Below are 18,576 nucleotides of genomic sequence, written 5' to 3' on the forward strand. Positions count from 1 at the left end.
GCAAGGCATTTGGCTGTCTACTGGCCATGGCGGTCTCTCACTGTGCCAATGCGCCTTTTGCATGCCTCTACAGCGCATGCGCCGCTTCCTGGCGGCGACTCTGGGAAATGGTCTGTACGGCGCCGTCGCAGACGCCACCGCCTCTCTTTCCGCCGCGGCTTTAGCGGTGACAGAAGTGTTGACTTGTGCAGGTGGTTGAAATATATTTACCGATATATCTGGTTCTATTAGCACGATGCCGTCAACATGTGCCGCTTATGGATGCACTTCCCGAGGCGTGCCCGGCAGCAACATTCATTTTTTCCGCTTCCCATCGGTGAAACGCGATCGTCAGCGCCGTGAAGCGTGGATCAGGGCTGTGAAGCGCCAAAATGAAGACGGCAGTCCGTGGCAGCCTTCGGACTCGGCAAGACTGTGCGAAAATCACTTCGTTCAAGAAATGTTGTTACTTAGATGGCGTACGACAAGAACATGTGTCCGCGTTGTGTCCGTGTCGTCACACAGCAGTTCAGTAGCGACGAAAGTCGCGCTACGGCTTTTTTTTTTTTTTGTACGATAGGTTTTCAGCATTTGGTTTAGAACGTCGACAACAGCGAAGTATGACTAAGTGCGCCTTAATCGCTTCGGTCTCAGCGTAACTACGCTGTTGTTTACTTTGGCGTAAAGGAGTCGCCGTAAATACTGCTTCTAGAACATAATGAATGCCGAAGGGTGTATCGTGGCCTGTCGTTCACGGGCGGTCAGCGCTTCATTTCTGTTGTCAAAGCACATTCGCTGTTCAGTAAAAACGATTCGCGTATGTTGACATGACTGCCGCGCACCGATTTATAAATCTTGCGGCATTTTGCTTATCTTAGCGAAGTTACAACGTGCGGCCGTTTTTTTCCAGTCACCGTAGTGCGATGTTCCCGGATTTTGCAGGTTCGCCGTCCAACTCGCCCAGGCACCCTGATTTCGTGCCATCACTGTTCGTATACACCGATGAGTTTAGGAGGAGTCCGTACGTGGACGTGGTAGACAACTCATTAAACATGAGGTTGCGCACGTACCCCTCGTCGCGGAATTTTTGTCCTTTAGTGGTCTGCCGGGAGCAACGGGAACCACTTGCCGCCATAAAGGCATCCAACTGTTTCTTGCTCGGCATTTTCATTGATGCTGGCCTTGTCGTCCATCCGTTGGCCACCGAAAAGTAGCCGCCGGGTATGTAAACACTCCCAGGGGGCTCCATGCCTTTGCACAACACTCGAGGCGAAGCTCTCCGCTCATGTGCCGCAGTCACGATTTGTGCTATGCAGCAGCGGTGGTGGTGGTCACTCTATGGCTAGGGTATGGCGGTGGTAGCAGAAGCGCGCCGCGACGCCGTACGGTTTGTTTCTCGTAGTGCCCCGAGAGAGGGCGCCACACAGACATGCAAAAGGTCTATTGTGCTAACAGTGTGGGCCAGGAATGTTATCGTTCGGTGGCTCTGACGCATCCGGCGATGATCTGAAGAAAATATAACTGTGCCCTAAATTTGTGTAATTCTCTTCGAAAAAAAAAAGTGATAGATACGATAGCATGGAAAGCATCTAGGAAACACTTTTGTTGTTTCTGTTGTCATCGTTGTTGCTGTTGTCAGCATAAGTCACTTACCTCACTCATACTGTTGTCCTTGACAAAGACGGATCGCAGTTGGCCATTTAGCTCAAAGAATACCTCGCGCTCGCCGGTCGGTGTGACGTCGGCAGCCACAGCCAGGGTCTTGATGTGCAACGTCTTGCCTTTTTCAATCGTCACCTGTTATGACAAATGAAGGCGAGTGTTCATAACCAGGACACATTTCACACTCCGCTATATCAGCTACCCTGATACTACAGTCATTTTCTGTCACTGAATGACTCAACTCAATGAAACACTGCCTGAATAAATATAAATGCAAGCTTAAGTAGTGACCATGCTCTTCAAGATATTTTTCAAATTCTTGATTAATTTCGATGAAACTTGCTAAGTGTAGTATTTGTGCACTGATTTGAAGTACGCATTTACTTTTTAAAAAAAGTACAGTATGTCGATTACAAAATGTGCCTTTCTAGAAGCAATATTTTTCCTAAACTGAGATACTTACAAAGTAAATTAGCACATCACAATAACCTGGAATGAGAACTGTATGGAGTAAAAGAAGAGTGCATGTTCTTAACCCAGTTGAACAATAGTTATGGTATGTTGAACATTTGTAAGTGAAATTAACTTATGAATATTCATGCCATAACTTCTGCTGCCATAGCATGCCCTACCTTGCATTTCAAGCATATCAAAAAATGATATTTGAAGTGAACTGCGCAATCATTAAGTGCGCAAAACAGTTACAATATGTTAAGTACAACACTAAAGTTGCTGTCATACACATGACGTCATCATCGTAATAGTATCTTGACACTGAGTGAAATTCACAGATGTCATTTAGTCAAGGCCACGTATGATGACGTCAGACATAAAATAAGGACAACAGCGATGCACACACTTCTAAATGCATTCACATGTGCCAGCCTCAGTGATTGCAGAAACATAGCGAGTCACTCTATCATAGTGCCACGACACATCTATCCAGATATCAAAGCTGAAATCATTCTGTAGTAACATGTGCTGTGAGTCATTATAGGGCACTCTTATGCTTGTCATTATTCTGTGCAAAACTCATAGCATTTGGGCTTGTTTATTTTTACAGGGGATTAGCTGCAAACAATAAAAATAAAAAGGAAATAGAGGCACCTTAAAGGGACAATAAAGCGATGCACTCAATCAGTTTTGATTGATAACTTATTTTGAGAGAACTATACAGTCATTACCTTTGTTGTCATAGGTTCATTATTATGACACAAAATAAAGTTTTATCTTTGAATTCCACACTGAAACCTCGGCTCCTGAATGACAGTGATGTCATGGACTAAAGTATTTCTGCATATTTCAGCCCCATTTGCACAATAAAATCTCCTGAAACTTGCTGTGGTAAAAGAACGTGTTGTTGGGCGAGTTGGTGCTCGCTGAATGACATAATACAGCGCTAAAACACACACACCGCAAAGTAAGGAACACAAACCGACGGGACAGGCGCTACCACCTTTGTGTTCCTTACTTTGTGGTGTGTGTGTTTTTAGCGCTGCATTATGTCATTTTGCTGTGGTAAATGTATGGCTTTCCTGAAACACGGGGCAATTTACTTTTACAAATAAAAAATTGTCTAGGCTCTAGCAGATGCTGTGAAAATAATGACATTGCAGCGAGTTGGTATAGGAATAGTGGTGTGGCGGCACCACCTGTATTTTTGTTTTGCTTGGTTTCTGGGTTGCGAAGCATATCTTCGCATAGCAAAAGTAGTACTTTTGGTATTAGAAAGCTTAATTTACTAATACATGACGAATCATTTTTTTCTCTTTAGTGCCCATTTAGCTGTAGAAGAGCTGCTCAGTAATTTTGCTTTTCTCACCTCAAAGTTGTCACCCACACGTGGTCCGACGAGGAAGACGCGCGTGTCGAGAAGGTCGACGGGGCCAAAGGTTTGGCGGAAGTTGAGGAAGTCGTCGCACACCTTGGGGTACATGGCAGCACTCATGACGTCCGTTTCGCGGATCCTGGGCCCAAACTTGTCGACCAGCTTTTTCTTCAGTGCGCCAAGGTCAAGCGGAGGCAAGCTTTGGCCAGGTCGGCCACTGATACGAGCCATGTCTTTCAGGATCTGTTCCGACATGGGAACGAGAAAAGAAAAAACGAATCTTTTCTTATTTTTTTTTAAGCACAATTAAGTAATGCATCTGGGGACTTAAGAGGAACCTTTACCTTCGGTTAAACTATGGTTCTGCCTATTCAAATACACATGAAACATAAATATTTTCAGTAATGCTTTCATCTGGGCCAGTTGGTGCAAACTTGTAACCCGTCCTGTGTACGTCTCTTCTGTTGTCCGTGTTTTTAGCGCAGCCATGAATCAAGTTACAACTATTTTCACATTAAACAAACACTAAACTGATTTCAATATCAGCTGACCTTACAGAGAAGTCTTCATTCTACTGACGTTATCAAACAAGATTATTGAAGGTCTCCGATTCTTTGCAACAGTAGTCGCCGAACGTAAGAAAGTTTATCTCAAACTATGTTCTATGAGTGGACTTTACCACACAGCTGAAGTGTAATGTGGTGCAGCGTAGAGCAACGGCAGTAGCAAGAAGAGGTTCAGACGGAGACAACTGATACACAGAAATTCATTTGCAAGTACATTATCATGTAATAATGATAACTGCCAGGGTTTTACATACCAAAATTACACAATATGAGGCACAATATAGTGGAGGGCTCTGGAAATTTTAAACCACCTGGAGCTCCCTAACGTGCACCTAAATCTAATTACACGGGCCTCTAGCATTTTTTTCCTCCACTGAAAATGCGATCGCGGTGTCCGGAATTGAACCCATGACGTTCGGGTCAGCAGTCAAGCACTGTAACCACTGTACCAGTACGCGGCCCACACGGAGTATCCTGGGTGATTCCACGAGAGATCGAACATGCCTGTCCGGTCGCATTTTTTATTTTGCCTGGGTTTTTTATATGTTGTGTGGGCACATTCAAAGTGCACGGAACTGAAAATTTTATTTCCAAGAAACGCTCCCAGCGCGCCAAAAGAATATTTGAAGGTGGCGGCGCATGCCTCCTGTTTTTGCTCACTGCAATGTTTTGGGATTTCACGGCCGAATTTAGCGCGAACTATAAATGATGTGTCGAAAATTTCTTTTGCTGGTTTTAATACGCATTACTGTGAATTACATCCATGCTTTTTTAATGCCGTCCTCAAAAAGAAGAAAATATAAAAAAAATGGCAAACACGGCCGAAATCAAAAAAGGGTCCTAAGTTCGAGGCGCCTTGGCGCCTTTACTATTTCGAACAGAAACTTGAAAACAGTGTCAACTATAGAAAAGAGCCTTTGCAACATTTATACGGAAGATTATTTTCCTACGGGCAGCGCAAAATTAGAAAAAAAATAGTTAAAAAAGCGAGTTTTTTCAAAAAAGTACATTTTCAAAAAATAAAATAAAAAAAACTCCGGTCTCAATTTTGACGGCAATTTTTTGTCGAAGAGCGCTTATGTCAATGAACACACGGTTTTAATATCATATGTCCTCATTTGCTTTGTTTACGAGATATAACTGGCCAAAGTTACCCTTGCTGTGAGTGCTCACTTCAGGGCGACTGATGGTTGTTAATAGCTTGCATTGTGCGTAAATCGCAGTTTTAATTATTCTGCTGCAGCAAAACCTTGCTCTGGTGGCTTTTCGTCAAGAAAAATGTGTTCTCAGCTTTTATTTGGTTCTACCGTGTGCGAAAGTGGGCTGCTGCCGCCCTCTAAAGGGTGATTCCACGAGAGATCGAACATGCCTGTCCGGTCGATATTTTTGTTTTGCCTGGGTTTTTTATATGTTATGTGGGCACATTCAAAGTGCACGGAACCCAAAATTTTATTTCCAACAAATGCTCCCAGCGTGCCAAAAAAGTATTTGAACGTGGCGGCGCAGACCTCCTGTTTTTGTTCACTGCAATGTTTTGGGATTTCACGGCCGAATTTAACGCGAACTATAAACGATGTGTCGAAAATTTTCTTGTTGGTTTTAATACGCATTGCTGTGAATTACATCCATGCTTTTTTCCAAGTATTTCAAGGAGCCTTTGCAACATTTATGCGGAAGATCGTTTTCCTACAGACAGCGCGAAATAAGAAGAAAATAGTTAAAGAAGCGAGTTTTTTTCAAAACAGTACATTTTCAAAAAATAAAACAACTCAGGCCTCAATTTTGACATTTTTTTTGTCGAAGAGCGCTTATGTCAGTGAAAACACCGTGTTAATATGTATGTCCTCATTTGCTTTGTTCACGAGATTTAACGGGCCAAAATTACCCTTTCTGTGTGTGCTCACTTCAGTGCGATCGATAGTTGTCATCAGCTTCCATTGCACTTAAATCTAGTTTTAATTATTTTCCTGCAGTAAGACCTTGCTCTGGTATCTGGTCGTCAAGAAAAATGCATTCTCAAACTTTAATTGTGTCTAGCGTGTGTGGGGGTGGGCTGCTGCCGCTCTCTAAAGGCCGAACGCGTACGCAGTTTGCAGCTTACAACCTCAACTTACCCGCCAGTATTCGTTAATCAGAAGCACGCGAGACACCGCGAACACATGGTTTAGGTCACTTTGTCAAAACTCTCCTTGCACACAGAATAAAGCATCTGTATGCAGCGAAGGCCAACTTAATCTGTAACTAAATGCCACAATCAGCAGGCGCGCTGTTATGCAGTTGTTTTCTCACTGCCTGCTTGCTTCCCTTCCATTACATGCATTGTACGCTCTAACCATCTTCCCCATTCGACGCACATTGTGCCTAAACAGCATTTGTAAAAAAGTTAGCTCAATGATTTCCGAGCAGTTTATTTCACTTCCCGCTATCACATGTTTTCGGCGTCGCAGATAACGTCTTCCTGTATCATCTCGACCTTTACCTCAGCGTTTCAACAGCCAGAAAACGTGCGGTGCGGCATGATTAAGCCATGAGTGGCCGAAGCTGCCCAATTTATGATGTTTCGTTGCCACTTTACTAAAGTGCTTTCCCATGTCGAGGACAGCAAAGATCATTGGTGGCACCAGACGGACATTACCCTTAGTTTTGACAATGAGTGCGGCCTACAAATTAAACATTACAGCCCAAAGCGCTTAGACACACTTAGTCATAAAATGTTAAACCGTAAGCAGTTCTGGAAAGGTATTCATGACAGCTGCGCAGATGTGAGATAATTTGTGCGGCGCCGTTCAGTATAAACGTTTCGACTTGGTCTAGCTGTTCACTACACGCGATGCGCGCGGCCCATGGCTACGTCCGATTGTTCTGTGCCGATTATTTACGCGTTCACAAAAGTAAGATTGCTGAGGAAAACGTTTTCGTTGCGCAATTTTTTTTCTTTGCTCTTTTTGTTGTTGCCTACCTCCAGAAGCTACTGTCATAGGCTGAGGATCTTCGCGACACCTGCGAGGTCTGCTTGCATTGCTTTAGGCTCCTCAAGGAAAACCTGTCTACATCTAACCGCGATGAGGTAGACCAGGCATTCCTTCAGGAAGAAGAAGCGGTTGATATCTTGAACAGGCGCGCCCATCTTTCCTCTGATGATTTATAGGCGAGGTTGTAGGCTGCAAACTGTTTACACGTAAGCCGTTTAGAGGGCGGCAGCAGCCCGCTTTTGCACACGCTAGACACAAATAAAATCTGAGAACACATTTTTCTTGACGAAAAGCCACCAGAGCAAGGTTTTGATGCAGCAGAATAAATAAAACTGTGATTTACACACAATGCAAGCTATTAACAACCATCAGTCGCACTGAAGTGAGCACTCACAGCAAGGGTAACTTTGGCCAGTTATATCTCGTAAACAAAGCAAATGAGGACATATGATATTAAAACCGTGTGTTTATTGACATAAGCGCTCTGCGATAAAAAATTGCCGTCAAAATTGAGACCGGAGTTTTTTTATTTTATTTTTTGAAAATGTACTTTTTTGAAAAAACTCGCTTTTTTAACTATTTTTTTCTAATTTTGCGCTGCCCGTAGGAAAATAATCTTCCGTATAAATGTTGCAAAGGCTCTTTTCTATAGTTGACACTGTTTTCAAGTTTCTGTTCGAAATAGTAAAGGCGCCAAGGCGCCTCGAGTTTAGGACCCTTTTTTGATTTCGGCCGTGTTTGCTATTTTTTCACATTTTCTTCTTTTTGAGGACGGCATAAAAAAAGCGTGGATGTAATTCACAGTAATGCGTATTAAAACCAGCAAAAAAAATTTTCGACACATCATTTATAGTTCGCGCTAAATTCGGCCGTGAAATCCGAAAACAATGCAGTGAGCAAGAACAGGAGGCATGCGCCGCCACCTTCAAATATTTTTTTGGCGCGCTGGGAGCGTTTCTTGGAAATAAAATTTTCAGTTCCGTGCACTTTGAATGTGCCCACACAACATATAAAAAACCCAGGCAAAACAAAAAATGCAACCGGACAGGCATGTTCGATCTCTCGTGGAATCACCCTCCTGTATACTCTCTTTTTATGAGACTTAGAAATATACGGCTGCTGTATGTAGCATCCAAATTTGGGCAATGTTGCTTAGCTACACAAGAAAGTTAGGCCTTCCTTTTTAAGTACACGAACAAGAAGAGGAACCAAGGGATCCGATTTTTGTTAATCACAATCATATGAACTGCTATATGTTGTTCAGGAGAAGAGACACTGTCATGCATCTTTCTGTCGTACAAAGCTGCATGCCATGTGTTTGTTAAGTTTCATCGATTTGTTCTCAACTCCTTGCTGTGACAATATGAATGCAAGTAATATTTAATTAGCATGAATTCTTTAAGCTCATTGAGACGCTCCTTCATGGCCTGAAGAACACCATTTATACATCTCATACAACATTGTTTTCTAGGCATGTGCGAATATTCGAACGAATATTACAGTATTTGAATTCACTTCGACATGAATTTAACTTATTCGAAATGAACAAATAGACATATATTAGATGGCACGTAACCCCCATAAAGGTGGCTTCACTGCAGGATACATGTGCTATGCTGTGAAAACATCTTTCCAGAAAAAATCTTCAGTGCCACGAAGCCCCGCTTGAGGGTTAAGTGAACATATTACCCTCACATCGCTTATTTTTCAAGTTTAAAAGCTTGTTATACAGGTTTATGTGCACGAAATATAGTAAATTTCAAAACGTAATGTATTTTACTGGTTATCACTAGCATTCTACTGAAATTCAGATCCTGCTATATTCAAAATTGCTTTCACTTCACTACGAACCTAGTTACATTCGCACATGCCTTGTTGCAATCTATAAAAAATATTGTGCAGTTTAGTTGGGTCATGACAAATATGCTCATTTTTCTTTCTAATATGTGATATACTATTCGAACTATTCGATTTAAAATTATTCGACCAAATCCCTATTTGCTTCGCATTCGCTTCGGACCTAAAATTTACGATTTTCACATCACTATTGTTTCCTTTTACTTCCCAAATTGGCTATCATTATTCTATGCTCTGCTGAAATGGCAGCCACATGACATGACCAACATAAGGAAGTTCTATACTCGATTACAACCCAGGAAAAAAAAGTAAAAACCACGGTGTGCCTGCCCTTCACCTGTGAAAGACAGATGTGCTAACTGGTTAATAAACGAACGATAAGTATTTTTTCTCGACTAATGTAAATACTACACATATTAAGAGTTGAAGGTTTGTCGTTGCTTCCCAAAACGTTGTTTGGCGTTTGGTGGTGGTTACTTGTTACAGGTGTAACCACCGCCTTGCGCATGCCACGCTGGAATGTCTAGGGCATTCGCGATTATTTTAGATTGTTCTGATAAGCTTTAATGCACAACGCGAACAGTAGAGTTTATCCCGAAACTAACGCGGCCACCAACGATAAGACTGGAATCTTTGATGCCACATGTATAAATGCTGACGCACCTAACCGCTGATCAGATTACTCAATGGCCGACGCCTGTTCTCGCCGCTATAAGTGTAAAACGTGAATTGCTTGTACTTTGACCTTTCATTTTCAGGGCACAAGTTCGTGCAATAAAGAGTTCTATATTTACGAGTCCTGCTTGAGCCATCTTCGCCATCGTGGCCATGTGACGATATGGGAAAGCCAACTATCTGAGCACTCGAGAAGTGCTTGGCGTCACAAAAATGAGCAAACGCTGTTGGATGGAGCATTCGTGCAGATTTTCACCATGGGAGGGAGAGCGATGGCTGTGGGCGGAGCTTTTTTTTCTTAGGTTGTAACTGAGTACAGTGTCGTCGTGACTTTGAGAGAGCTTTTGGGTTTAATCTCCTTTATGACCGACAGGTTGGTTAAAAATGATTAGCCATACACTAGTTTCCTGTGGCATGAATTCAAGGAGGACTGTTGAAAACAAGTGAGGGAACTTGCCTTGCTGCGAAGTGGCTCTGGGAAGCCACCATAGGGCTCTCCTATGTAGCCCTGCATGAACTCCACCACTGAGCTGGGAAAGCTAAGCTCCTCAGCACAGTCAAGCACATCCTGGCTGCTCAGGTCGTTCTGCACCATGAACTGAGCCAGGTCGCCGACAACTTTCGAAGAGGGCGTCACCTGAAATGATAAGGGAAGGCCTTTAATGTAGACAGCTCTCTCATGGACAACATGTGACAGCAGTCGTGTGCAGTGGCTAATACAGCCAAACCTCAATATAACATATACTTATATACCAAATTTTTATTATAAATTTATAATGAATTGAAGAATTGTGTTGGCATTCTCGCAGTGTTACAAATATACGTTTGTAATGAATTTTAGGATATAACAACACCATTTTCACGTCGCATGAAATTTCATTATAATGAGATTTTACTGCAGTAACCCGTATTACAGTAATGAGTGTTAACTAGTATAGTACTATTTCTAAAGGCCTTTATGGGCTGCTGTTTGACAGAGATGGAAGCGTGCCAGGAGTGAAAAGTTGTCTAATGTGGTTAGCCCCTAGGTAGACCTTACAGGCAATGATAGTAGCACGTGCACTTCACAATTGCATCAACAGCACTAATTTAGACGTGGTCTGAATTAACATAGGTGAAATGGGGAGGACACACATGACAAAAAACACTGAGTTTTGCATTGAAGTGTTGCTCTATGGGTATAGCTGTGATATGCGAAGTTGATATAGCATGACATGTACGATGGTATGTCATCGTGCACATTAGCGATCTGTTGTTGGAATCCTGGTGCCAAATCCACTTCAGAAATGACCCATACTATATTTAGCCCTTGTAGGGCTAAATTACGTGACTGTGGCCCATCAGCTGAGGCTAGTTTGAGACCCCTGTTCTAAAACAAGTGGGGAGGTTGTTTGTATACTGTAACACTGACTGAAAGTGGTAGAATTTCCATAGCTGAAAAGCTTTTCAGAAGTTGACGTGTACCTTGATGATGTCACCAAGCAGCAGATTGGCCTCGCGGTAGGCCTTCTTGATGCTCTCGAAGTGCTCGCCAAGTCCCAGGCTGAATGCCTGGAACTGCAGGTTTGTGTACTGGCCTCCGGGGATCTCGTTCTCGTACACGTCGGCATTACCGCTCTTCATGGTGACGGCACACTCGAACGGGGCATACAGGGTACGAGCTTGCTCCCAGTACGCCGAGTACCGACTCACGCTTTCCAGGGAGATCCCTTTGGTTGAGGAACAGGGATGAACAAAAACCATATCAGAGAATTATTTGTGTTTGTGTAACAAGCAAATACAGTAGAACCTCGTTCATATGTTTTTGAAAAGAAAAACAAGAAAAGCAGGAGAAAACATTCTATCCCAGAAAGCATATACAATCCAAATCAACTAAAAGTGTCACATAACGATATTGCGAACATTCGAAATCGTATGAAACAGGAATGTATCAATGAGGTTTTGCTGTATAGACTACTGTATGCTTCAATATCAGAGTGAAGCCATCAATGTAAAAAAAAAAGAAAATTCACAGACAGTTATGACAGCTCCTACTGCAAAATTTGAGTGCAGATGTCTATTTATTTTCATTTCACGATATAATGGCAGGTGTGGAGAATCTGTGTCGTATGGCACGTTGGAAATGGAGTGAACTGCAGTGTGACTGTCTCGCTGATCTGGAAATCACAAGAGCCACGTGTGGGAGCAATTCATAGCATCCTCAGTCGACAGGCCTCGCAGACAATGTGTGCTACTCTGGCACCACCTTTGCTTTCCCTTTCACCCTTTCACCAACTCCCTCACACCTCGCATTCACTTTCATCATCCACTGTGTTTGTACTTTTGGTTATGGCAGATAAGACACACCAAGGCTCAACACAGGTCCAGCTGTTTAAGAGCTGCACTCCAAAACCATGGCTCACATATGGCAACATCTGGCTTAGTTGTGTGCACATGGAGCAGGATAGAAACCAAATAGTAACATAAGAGGTCAAGATGCATACTAAAAACCAGAAGAAACACTAAATCAAAATCTAATGCACAAAAGAATAAGGGGTTGGAAAATGGGCAGTCATAGGACAAAGCTGGTTGTTGCAAAGTAGAGGTAACTTAATATCTCATAGGGATATCACTGAGTGGCCCTGCTAAGAAGTTGCATCAGCTGAAGGATATGACATAAGTACAAATCAAAGTGGCAATGTTTTGGGAGTTTAAAAAGGTGCACTTTCAAACACAACACGATCATTCTGCAGAGGCGTGGTAATGTGGCCTGGTTGGTGATTGGTTGGTTTGTTCTAGGGGTGTACGAATATTCGAAATTTCGAATATTTTTCGAATAGTGTTTGCTATTCGATTCGATTCGCACTGAAATTTTACTATTCGAACTATTCAAACTTCCCAAAGACAAATGCAGTCAACGTCCGATTGAAAGTGACCCCTTCAGATTTTCAATATGCTTCACCTCATTACACTCTCGTATTGCGGCAAAGCTGCCTTTCAAGCTCCGTTACGGTCGAACTTAGCCAAGAGAGAAAGTCCGGTTGGAAGTGGTCCCTAGATTTTCAATATGCTTCACCTCCTCATACCCCCGTATTGCGGCAAAGCTGCCTTTCAAGGTCCGTTACGGTTGAACTTAGCCAAGAGAGAGTCAACGTCCGTTTGGAAGTGGTCCCTAGATTTTCAATATGCTTCACCACATCACACCCCCGTATTGCGGCAAAGCTGCCTTTCAAGCTCCGCTACGGTCGCAAATGTATTAACTCAAGAAAACGCTGGTTCCAGTATGGAGATGAAAGATGTAGCAGAGTTGGGGGCTCAATTAAGGCTGTTTTGGACATGAAATTTGGGCAGGAAGTCCGAAAAATCGGACGCCGAAGCTTTTTAGCATCCAAAATTTCAGATGTTCTTATATATCGACGTCTACGAGGCAGATTTGGAACTCCGGACTTGAAGGGAGCACACCCTAGTCTGCCACATCAGTTGGCCTTCCACAGAAGTTGAAAGAGAAGGAGAGGCTGATGAAATGGCATCTCTGCCTATCACATGTAATGTGTTGTCGCCAACACTTTGGTTGCACCAAATCATGTACATGAATACGATTCGGCCTCTACATTGCCTCATTCTTGATAAGAAAGACAACTATGAAACATGACCCCACCAGCGCTTCATCAACCTAGCGAAAAGAAACACTTTCATGTTGCTATCTCACAAGAACATACTTGTCGATTCTCTGCAACTTTTTATGTAATTTCACTTTGAATTATTCGAAAAATGTTTGAGAAATATTCGAAAATTATTCGAAATTATTCGATTCGATTCGCACTCAATCTTTATTATTCAAATTCGATTCGCACCCAAAATTTTGCTATTCGCACAGCTCTAGTTTGTTCCCATCCCAGGATTATTCTTTTTGGATATGAATCATGTGTTGACGTCTCTGTGGTATTTTTGTGTTTTAATGACATGGTCAAATCAACTGATGAAGGGCTGTGTAAGTGCTAGTCAGTTACCGAAGGATTACCAAACATTTGCATGTACAGAGGTTCTTTGCTGACATGTGCTGGGAACTTATATAGCAAATATAGTCAGTGAAAGTTCCTTGTGCATGGTGAGCAGAACTTAAATGCACATGCTATTATTTCGTGATTTGAAGCGTATCACATTTAAGGTTCATTCACACCCGCCATTAGCACCAGTCGCGCAACCATTTATGACTGGCGACCAAAAAACAACTCAAAGCGACTGATGTTCACACCTGCGTGCGACTTATACTCGCTACCACACAGAATTCACATCTGCTCACATATGGCTCGCATTGTCACTGCCCCGTAAAATAAGCCAACGTCCTGTTCCTGTGCATCTGATTGGTTCAGAGGTTTGCAACTGCAGTCACGTGACTGAAAAATCGAGCAGCGAGTGACTGAGCCAAAGCAGTCGCTTTGCGACCAAAGCGGCCATTTGTGACCAGTCGCTTTGTGGCTAACTTGGTCATGTGACCGGTGCTAGTCTTAGGTGTGAATGAACCTTTACACACTGCCTTGTGAACAGAATAGATTACAAATTCACAAATCCCATAGCTTACTGGTCTTGTATTTGGAGCCTTGCAGACAAGCCACAATGGCACCCATGCTTGGCTGTGATGTCATACCAGACATGGAGTCGACGGCCACGTCGACAACATCTGCACCAGATTCAGCGCAGGCCAGCATAGAGGCAACACCTGCGCCGGCTGTGTCGTGAGTGTGGATGTGAATCGGCACGTCTGGGTGTCGGTCCCTGAGTGCCGTGATCAGGATGCGTGCTGCCTGTGGCTTCAATAAGCCAGCCATGTCCTAAAATTATAGAAAAGAATGTCCACACTAATTTCAACAGCCTGTACAGTGGATTTTTAGAGATCGTTACGTCTATGTAACAACCACGAACTCACAACAGTAAGGAATCAGTTTTCAGCTTTACAATGCTGACGCTGTTCCACAGACATTAGGCGCTTTTGTATTAACCCTTTGCAACACACATTATAATTGTTTGCATAAAAATTGTACAGTTTGATGTGAAAGTTCTGGAGACTTAATTTCAAGCGAGTGGAAATGTTTGAAAAAACTACAGTGTATTTTATAGCAATTAATTGCAATTACGACATTTTTAATGATATAATTACTGTACAGTTAGTCATGCCCACGACCTACTGTACTCCTGACCTGCCCAGCTAGCGGCGTACTACGAAGCTGCCTGCGCCAGCTCTCGTTCCAGACTTCGCCGCTAAGGGGGCGCTCGAGTTACCCCACCTGAGCTTTGGCGGATGCGTGGCTGCACAACAATGCGCGCTGTACGAGTGCTTTGTTTCAGATTGCTTCTTCGCAGAACTTATACGATTGGTCGTATTTTTAATTACTGAAACGCCTCTAATGGTAAGAATGATTACACGGCACTTCAGCCAACATTTCACAGTCTCTTTACAAAAGAATCAACTGCCCCAACACTCGTGAACATTTCGACCATCGGTAATCACATTTTAATTGTTTTGCAATTACGGAAATGAACAATGACCCTACCTGTCGGTGGACACATCCTAGAAACGTTACTGAGCAAAATCAAATGTACGAGTTCATCACGTTAGTTGTACAACACGTACGTATAATTTTATATTGATGTAACGACGTTTTTGCATGTCCATGATAAACAACCAATTATGAGTAGCCTCACCTTTCAGAAAAAACTGCCTTGATACTTTGCTCACGCACTCGCGTCACTACGAACTACAGTGTACTGTTATTGCTGATTTTACTCGATAAGCACCCCTTTTCTCGTTTTTTCCTTCGTTTTACAGAGTGCATGGCCACGCAAGCATCTCGACTCAGCGCGAGCGGACGACCGCGGAGGTGCTGCGTGGTTGGGGTAACTAGCAGCGCCAAAGCCGCAACGAAAAGGCCCCTAGCGGCAGAAAGAAGCGCCAACATGCGCGTGCTGGCGTTCTGCTCGCTGGGCAGGTCAGGAGTACAGTAGGTCGTGGTCATGCCATAATTTTTCACAAAATGAATTCAATTACCCACTCAAATTACATCTACTAATAGTTACTGGTGATGGCAAGCATTCCCAAAAATTATTTGAAAACATTTCGCAATTCCTGGCGTACCAATATGCCCCATGTCGAGCATCTCGTTAAACACGGTACTGCCTTCACTAACGTGATCGCGTGTAGATGACTATTTCAACCAGAAGTAATATATAAGAACTTTAGGTAGCAAAAATGTTTAATTTATCATTAACTCAGTGTTCGTTGTTTTCTTATCACCACTAGTGCACGGAAATGGCAAAAGTAAATCTTGCATACAAATGTACACATTGTGTCTCAAAGGGTTAAAGAAAGAGAAATATGGTCAAATACTGCAAACATGCTATACTTATCTCAAGAACAAAATTCAGGAGGAAAAGAAAGGCTCTCTTCGGATGTCGTTTGTGGCAAACCATCTTCCTGTGAATTGCTAGAGTACCTTGCCATATTAGCTTAGCAGGTAAGGTGTGCAACCTAGGTACACAACACAGGCAGGTACGTAACCCTGACGTGGCCGTGGATTACCTTGATGCAGAGTACGTGAGTGCCAGCTTTGACGAGCTCGTCGGACAACTTCAAGTAGTAGTCCAGGTTGTACTTGGTTCTTTCCGGATTGGAGACATCACCGGTGTACGAAATGGCTGCCTCCACCACAGCACCTGGATGTGGAAAACACGGGAGTCCGTGAGCGAGGAAAGTTTCCTCGGCAAGATGTGTTACTCAGACGGATGCTCTCCATAGCAGTTGTGCAAAAACCACATTCATTGACCTTTCAAGGCTGAAAAAGTATGGACAATACTTCACCTGCTTTCCCAGCTGCATCCATGCCGAGGATCAGATTGGGCACGTAGTTGAGAGAATCGAAGACTCGGAAGATGTCCATACCGCAGTCCTTTGCCAGTTGACAGAACCTGAAATGATGCTCTCTGACTACCCTAATACTGCACACCAGTCATGTTCACTTTATCCCTTTGTAACATGCATTACGATCAACTGTTTACAAATGTGTGAAATTTACATAGTTTGATGCCACGGTTCTGGAGACCAAATTTAAAGCAAGGAGAAGTGTTAGAAGAAATTATAGTGTATTTTAGAGCAACTATGTAATTGTAATTACAACATACACAATGATCTAATTAATGTACAGTTAGTAATGCTATAGTCATATTCCTTTATAAACGAATTTCAACGATTCACTCAAGATTGTAAAGAACAACACAAAAACAACGGATGAATACAAAGAGACAAACGAGCACTCTTTGTGTTTGTTCGTTGCTGCTGCACTGTTTTTCACGATCATGAACAACCATCTAGCCCGAATTACCATCCTTGTGAAGACCCAGTCAAATTGCATGAGATAGCTGTTTGCTGGCAGCGAGCATTCCTAAAAAGGTGAAAAAATACTGTATTACGAAATTCCTACCGAAATGCCCCACGTCCAACGTCTCGTTAAACATGGTACTGTCTTCACCAAAGCTAGCGATTGTGTGTAGTGAAATATTTCAGGGCGAAGTGATAGAAAGGAACTTTAGGCAACAATAATGTTCAATTTATCATTGGCTTAGTGTTTGCAGTCTCTTTCTTGCCAATGGTGCACAGAAATGGCAAAAGTAAGTCACGTCTCCAAATGAAGATGCCGTGTCGAAAGGGTTATAGCTCAACATTTTCCAATCCAAACTTCTCACAATCACCCCACACTTTCCTTCCTTGGTTATCTGTCCTGTACTGAGTTGCCATTGCTTTGTCTAGGTTAACCGCAACAAAGCTTTTATCATCACTCACTTGTAGACCACGTTGTCAGGGTAAGATGTGTAGCCCACGGCATTTGCACCCCTCAAAAGCATCTGGAATGGGATGTTCGGGATAAGTGCACGCATCTGCTCCAGCCGTTCCCAGGGGCACTCGTGCAGGAAACGCATAGCCACGTCAAATGTTGCTCCTGAAATGTATGCCACATGACTGATTGATAAATTGAACAACTGACTAACTGGCTGTCTGAGCAACTGAATGTTGCATTGATTGATTAATTGATCAAGTGACTAACTTGCAGTTTAAATTATTGATTGTGACTGATTGATGAACTGACAGTCACATCGAGTGAGCAACTGACTGAATGACTATTTGATTGACAACTTAATTGATCAACTAACTAACTGACGATTGACTGATTGGCTGTCCGCAGTTTGACTGATTGATCGACTGACTGTTGCATTAACTTCAACTTACTGATTAGTTGGCTGACTGACTGATGACTCAATTGATCAACTGGCTAACTTACTCTTTGAATGATTGATTGAGTGATTGTGACTGATGGATTACCTGAGTGCTGCACCGAGTGAGAAACTCACTGACTGACTTTGATTGACGACTCAATTGATAAACTGACTGATCACTGATTGATTGACTCCTTGTTTGACCGATCGATCGACTGACTGTTGCATTGATTGATCAACTGACTTATTGGTTAACTGACTGAATGATGACTCAGTTGATCAACTGACTGACTGAATGATTGATTGTGATTGACTGGTCAACTGAATCAATGACTATCTGATTGACGACTCAACTGATAAACTGACTGATCACTGATTGATTGACTCACTGTTTGACTGATTGATCGACTGACAGTTGCAATGATTGATCAACTGACTGATTGGTTAAATGACTGATTATTCATTGATTGCAAGTTGAGTGGAATCACTGGCAGCACTTACCACCCCAGTTTTCCAAGCTGTACAGTTTATTAAAGCTGTGCGCAACAAAGGGGCTGATGTGGAGCAGGTCGATTGTGCGCACTCGTGTGGCCAGAAGTGACTGGTGGGCATCACGGTATGTCGTGTCCATTAGCAGTAAACCGTCATGTTGGCGCACTTTCTTCGCAAACGCTTCGGGCCCTTCCTTGACTAGGATGTCACGTAGTCCTGGTGGCGGTTTCGAACCTACGGGGAGAAAATTGATAGCAAGTATGACATCACCTACTGGGCTACTAAGAAGAACAAAGCCAGA

The 18,576-nt window shown here is 42.9% G+C and overlaps 1 protein-coding gene across 2 annotated transcripts in view; it reads right to left on the reverse strand.

Moving 5' to 3' along the window:
- LOC119374271 (pyruvate carboxylase, mitochondrial) overlaps positions 1 to 18,576 on the reverse strand; it is a 52,005-nt gene that overhangs the window by 3,843 nt on the left and 29,586 nt on the right. For both annotated transcript variants that reach the window (XM_037644349.2, XM_037644346.2), the window contains 9 exons: positions 18,285 to 18,509; positions 17,353 to 17,509; positions 16,375 to 16,481; positions 16,096 to 16,229; positions 14,101 to 14,350; positions 11,004 to 11,248; positions 9,997 to 10,176; positions 3,464 to 3,712; positions 1,633 to 1,776 (listed from right to left, as the gene is read on the reverse strand). In XM_037644349.2, coding sequence (XP_037500277.1) covers positions 1,633 to 1,776; positions 3,464 to 3,712; positions 9,997 to 10,176; positions 11,004 to 11,248; positions 14,101 to 14,350; positions 16,096 to 16,229; positions 16,375 to 16,481; positions 17,353 to 17,509; positions 18,285 to 18,509 — 1,691 coding nt within the window. The remainder of the gene's footprint in view (positions 1 to 1,632; positions 1,777 to 3,463; positions 3,713 to 9,996; positions 10,177 to 11,003; positions 11,249 to 14,100; positions 14,351 to 16,095; positions 16,230 to 16,374; positions 16,482 to 17,352; positions 17,510 to 18,284; positions 18,510 to 18,576) is intronic.

This window comes from Rhipicephalus sanguineus, chromosome 11, assembly GCF_013339695.2.
Source record: "Rhipicephalus sanguineus isolate Rsan-2018 chromosome 11, BIME_Rsan_1.4, whole genome shotgun sequence".
In the NCBI taxonomy this organism is placed as follows: Eukaryota; Metazoa; Arthropoda; class Arachnida; order Ixodida; family Ixodidae; genus Rhipicephalus; species Rhipicephalus sanguineus.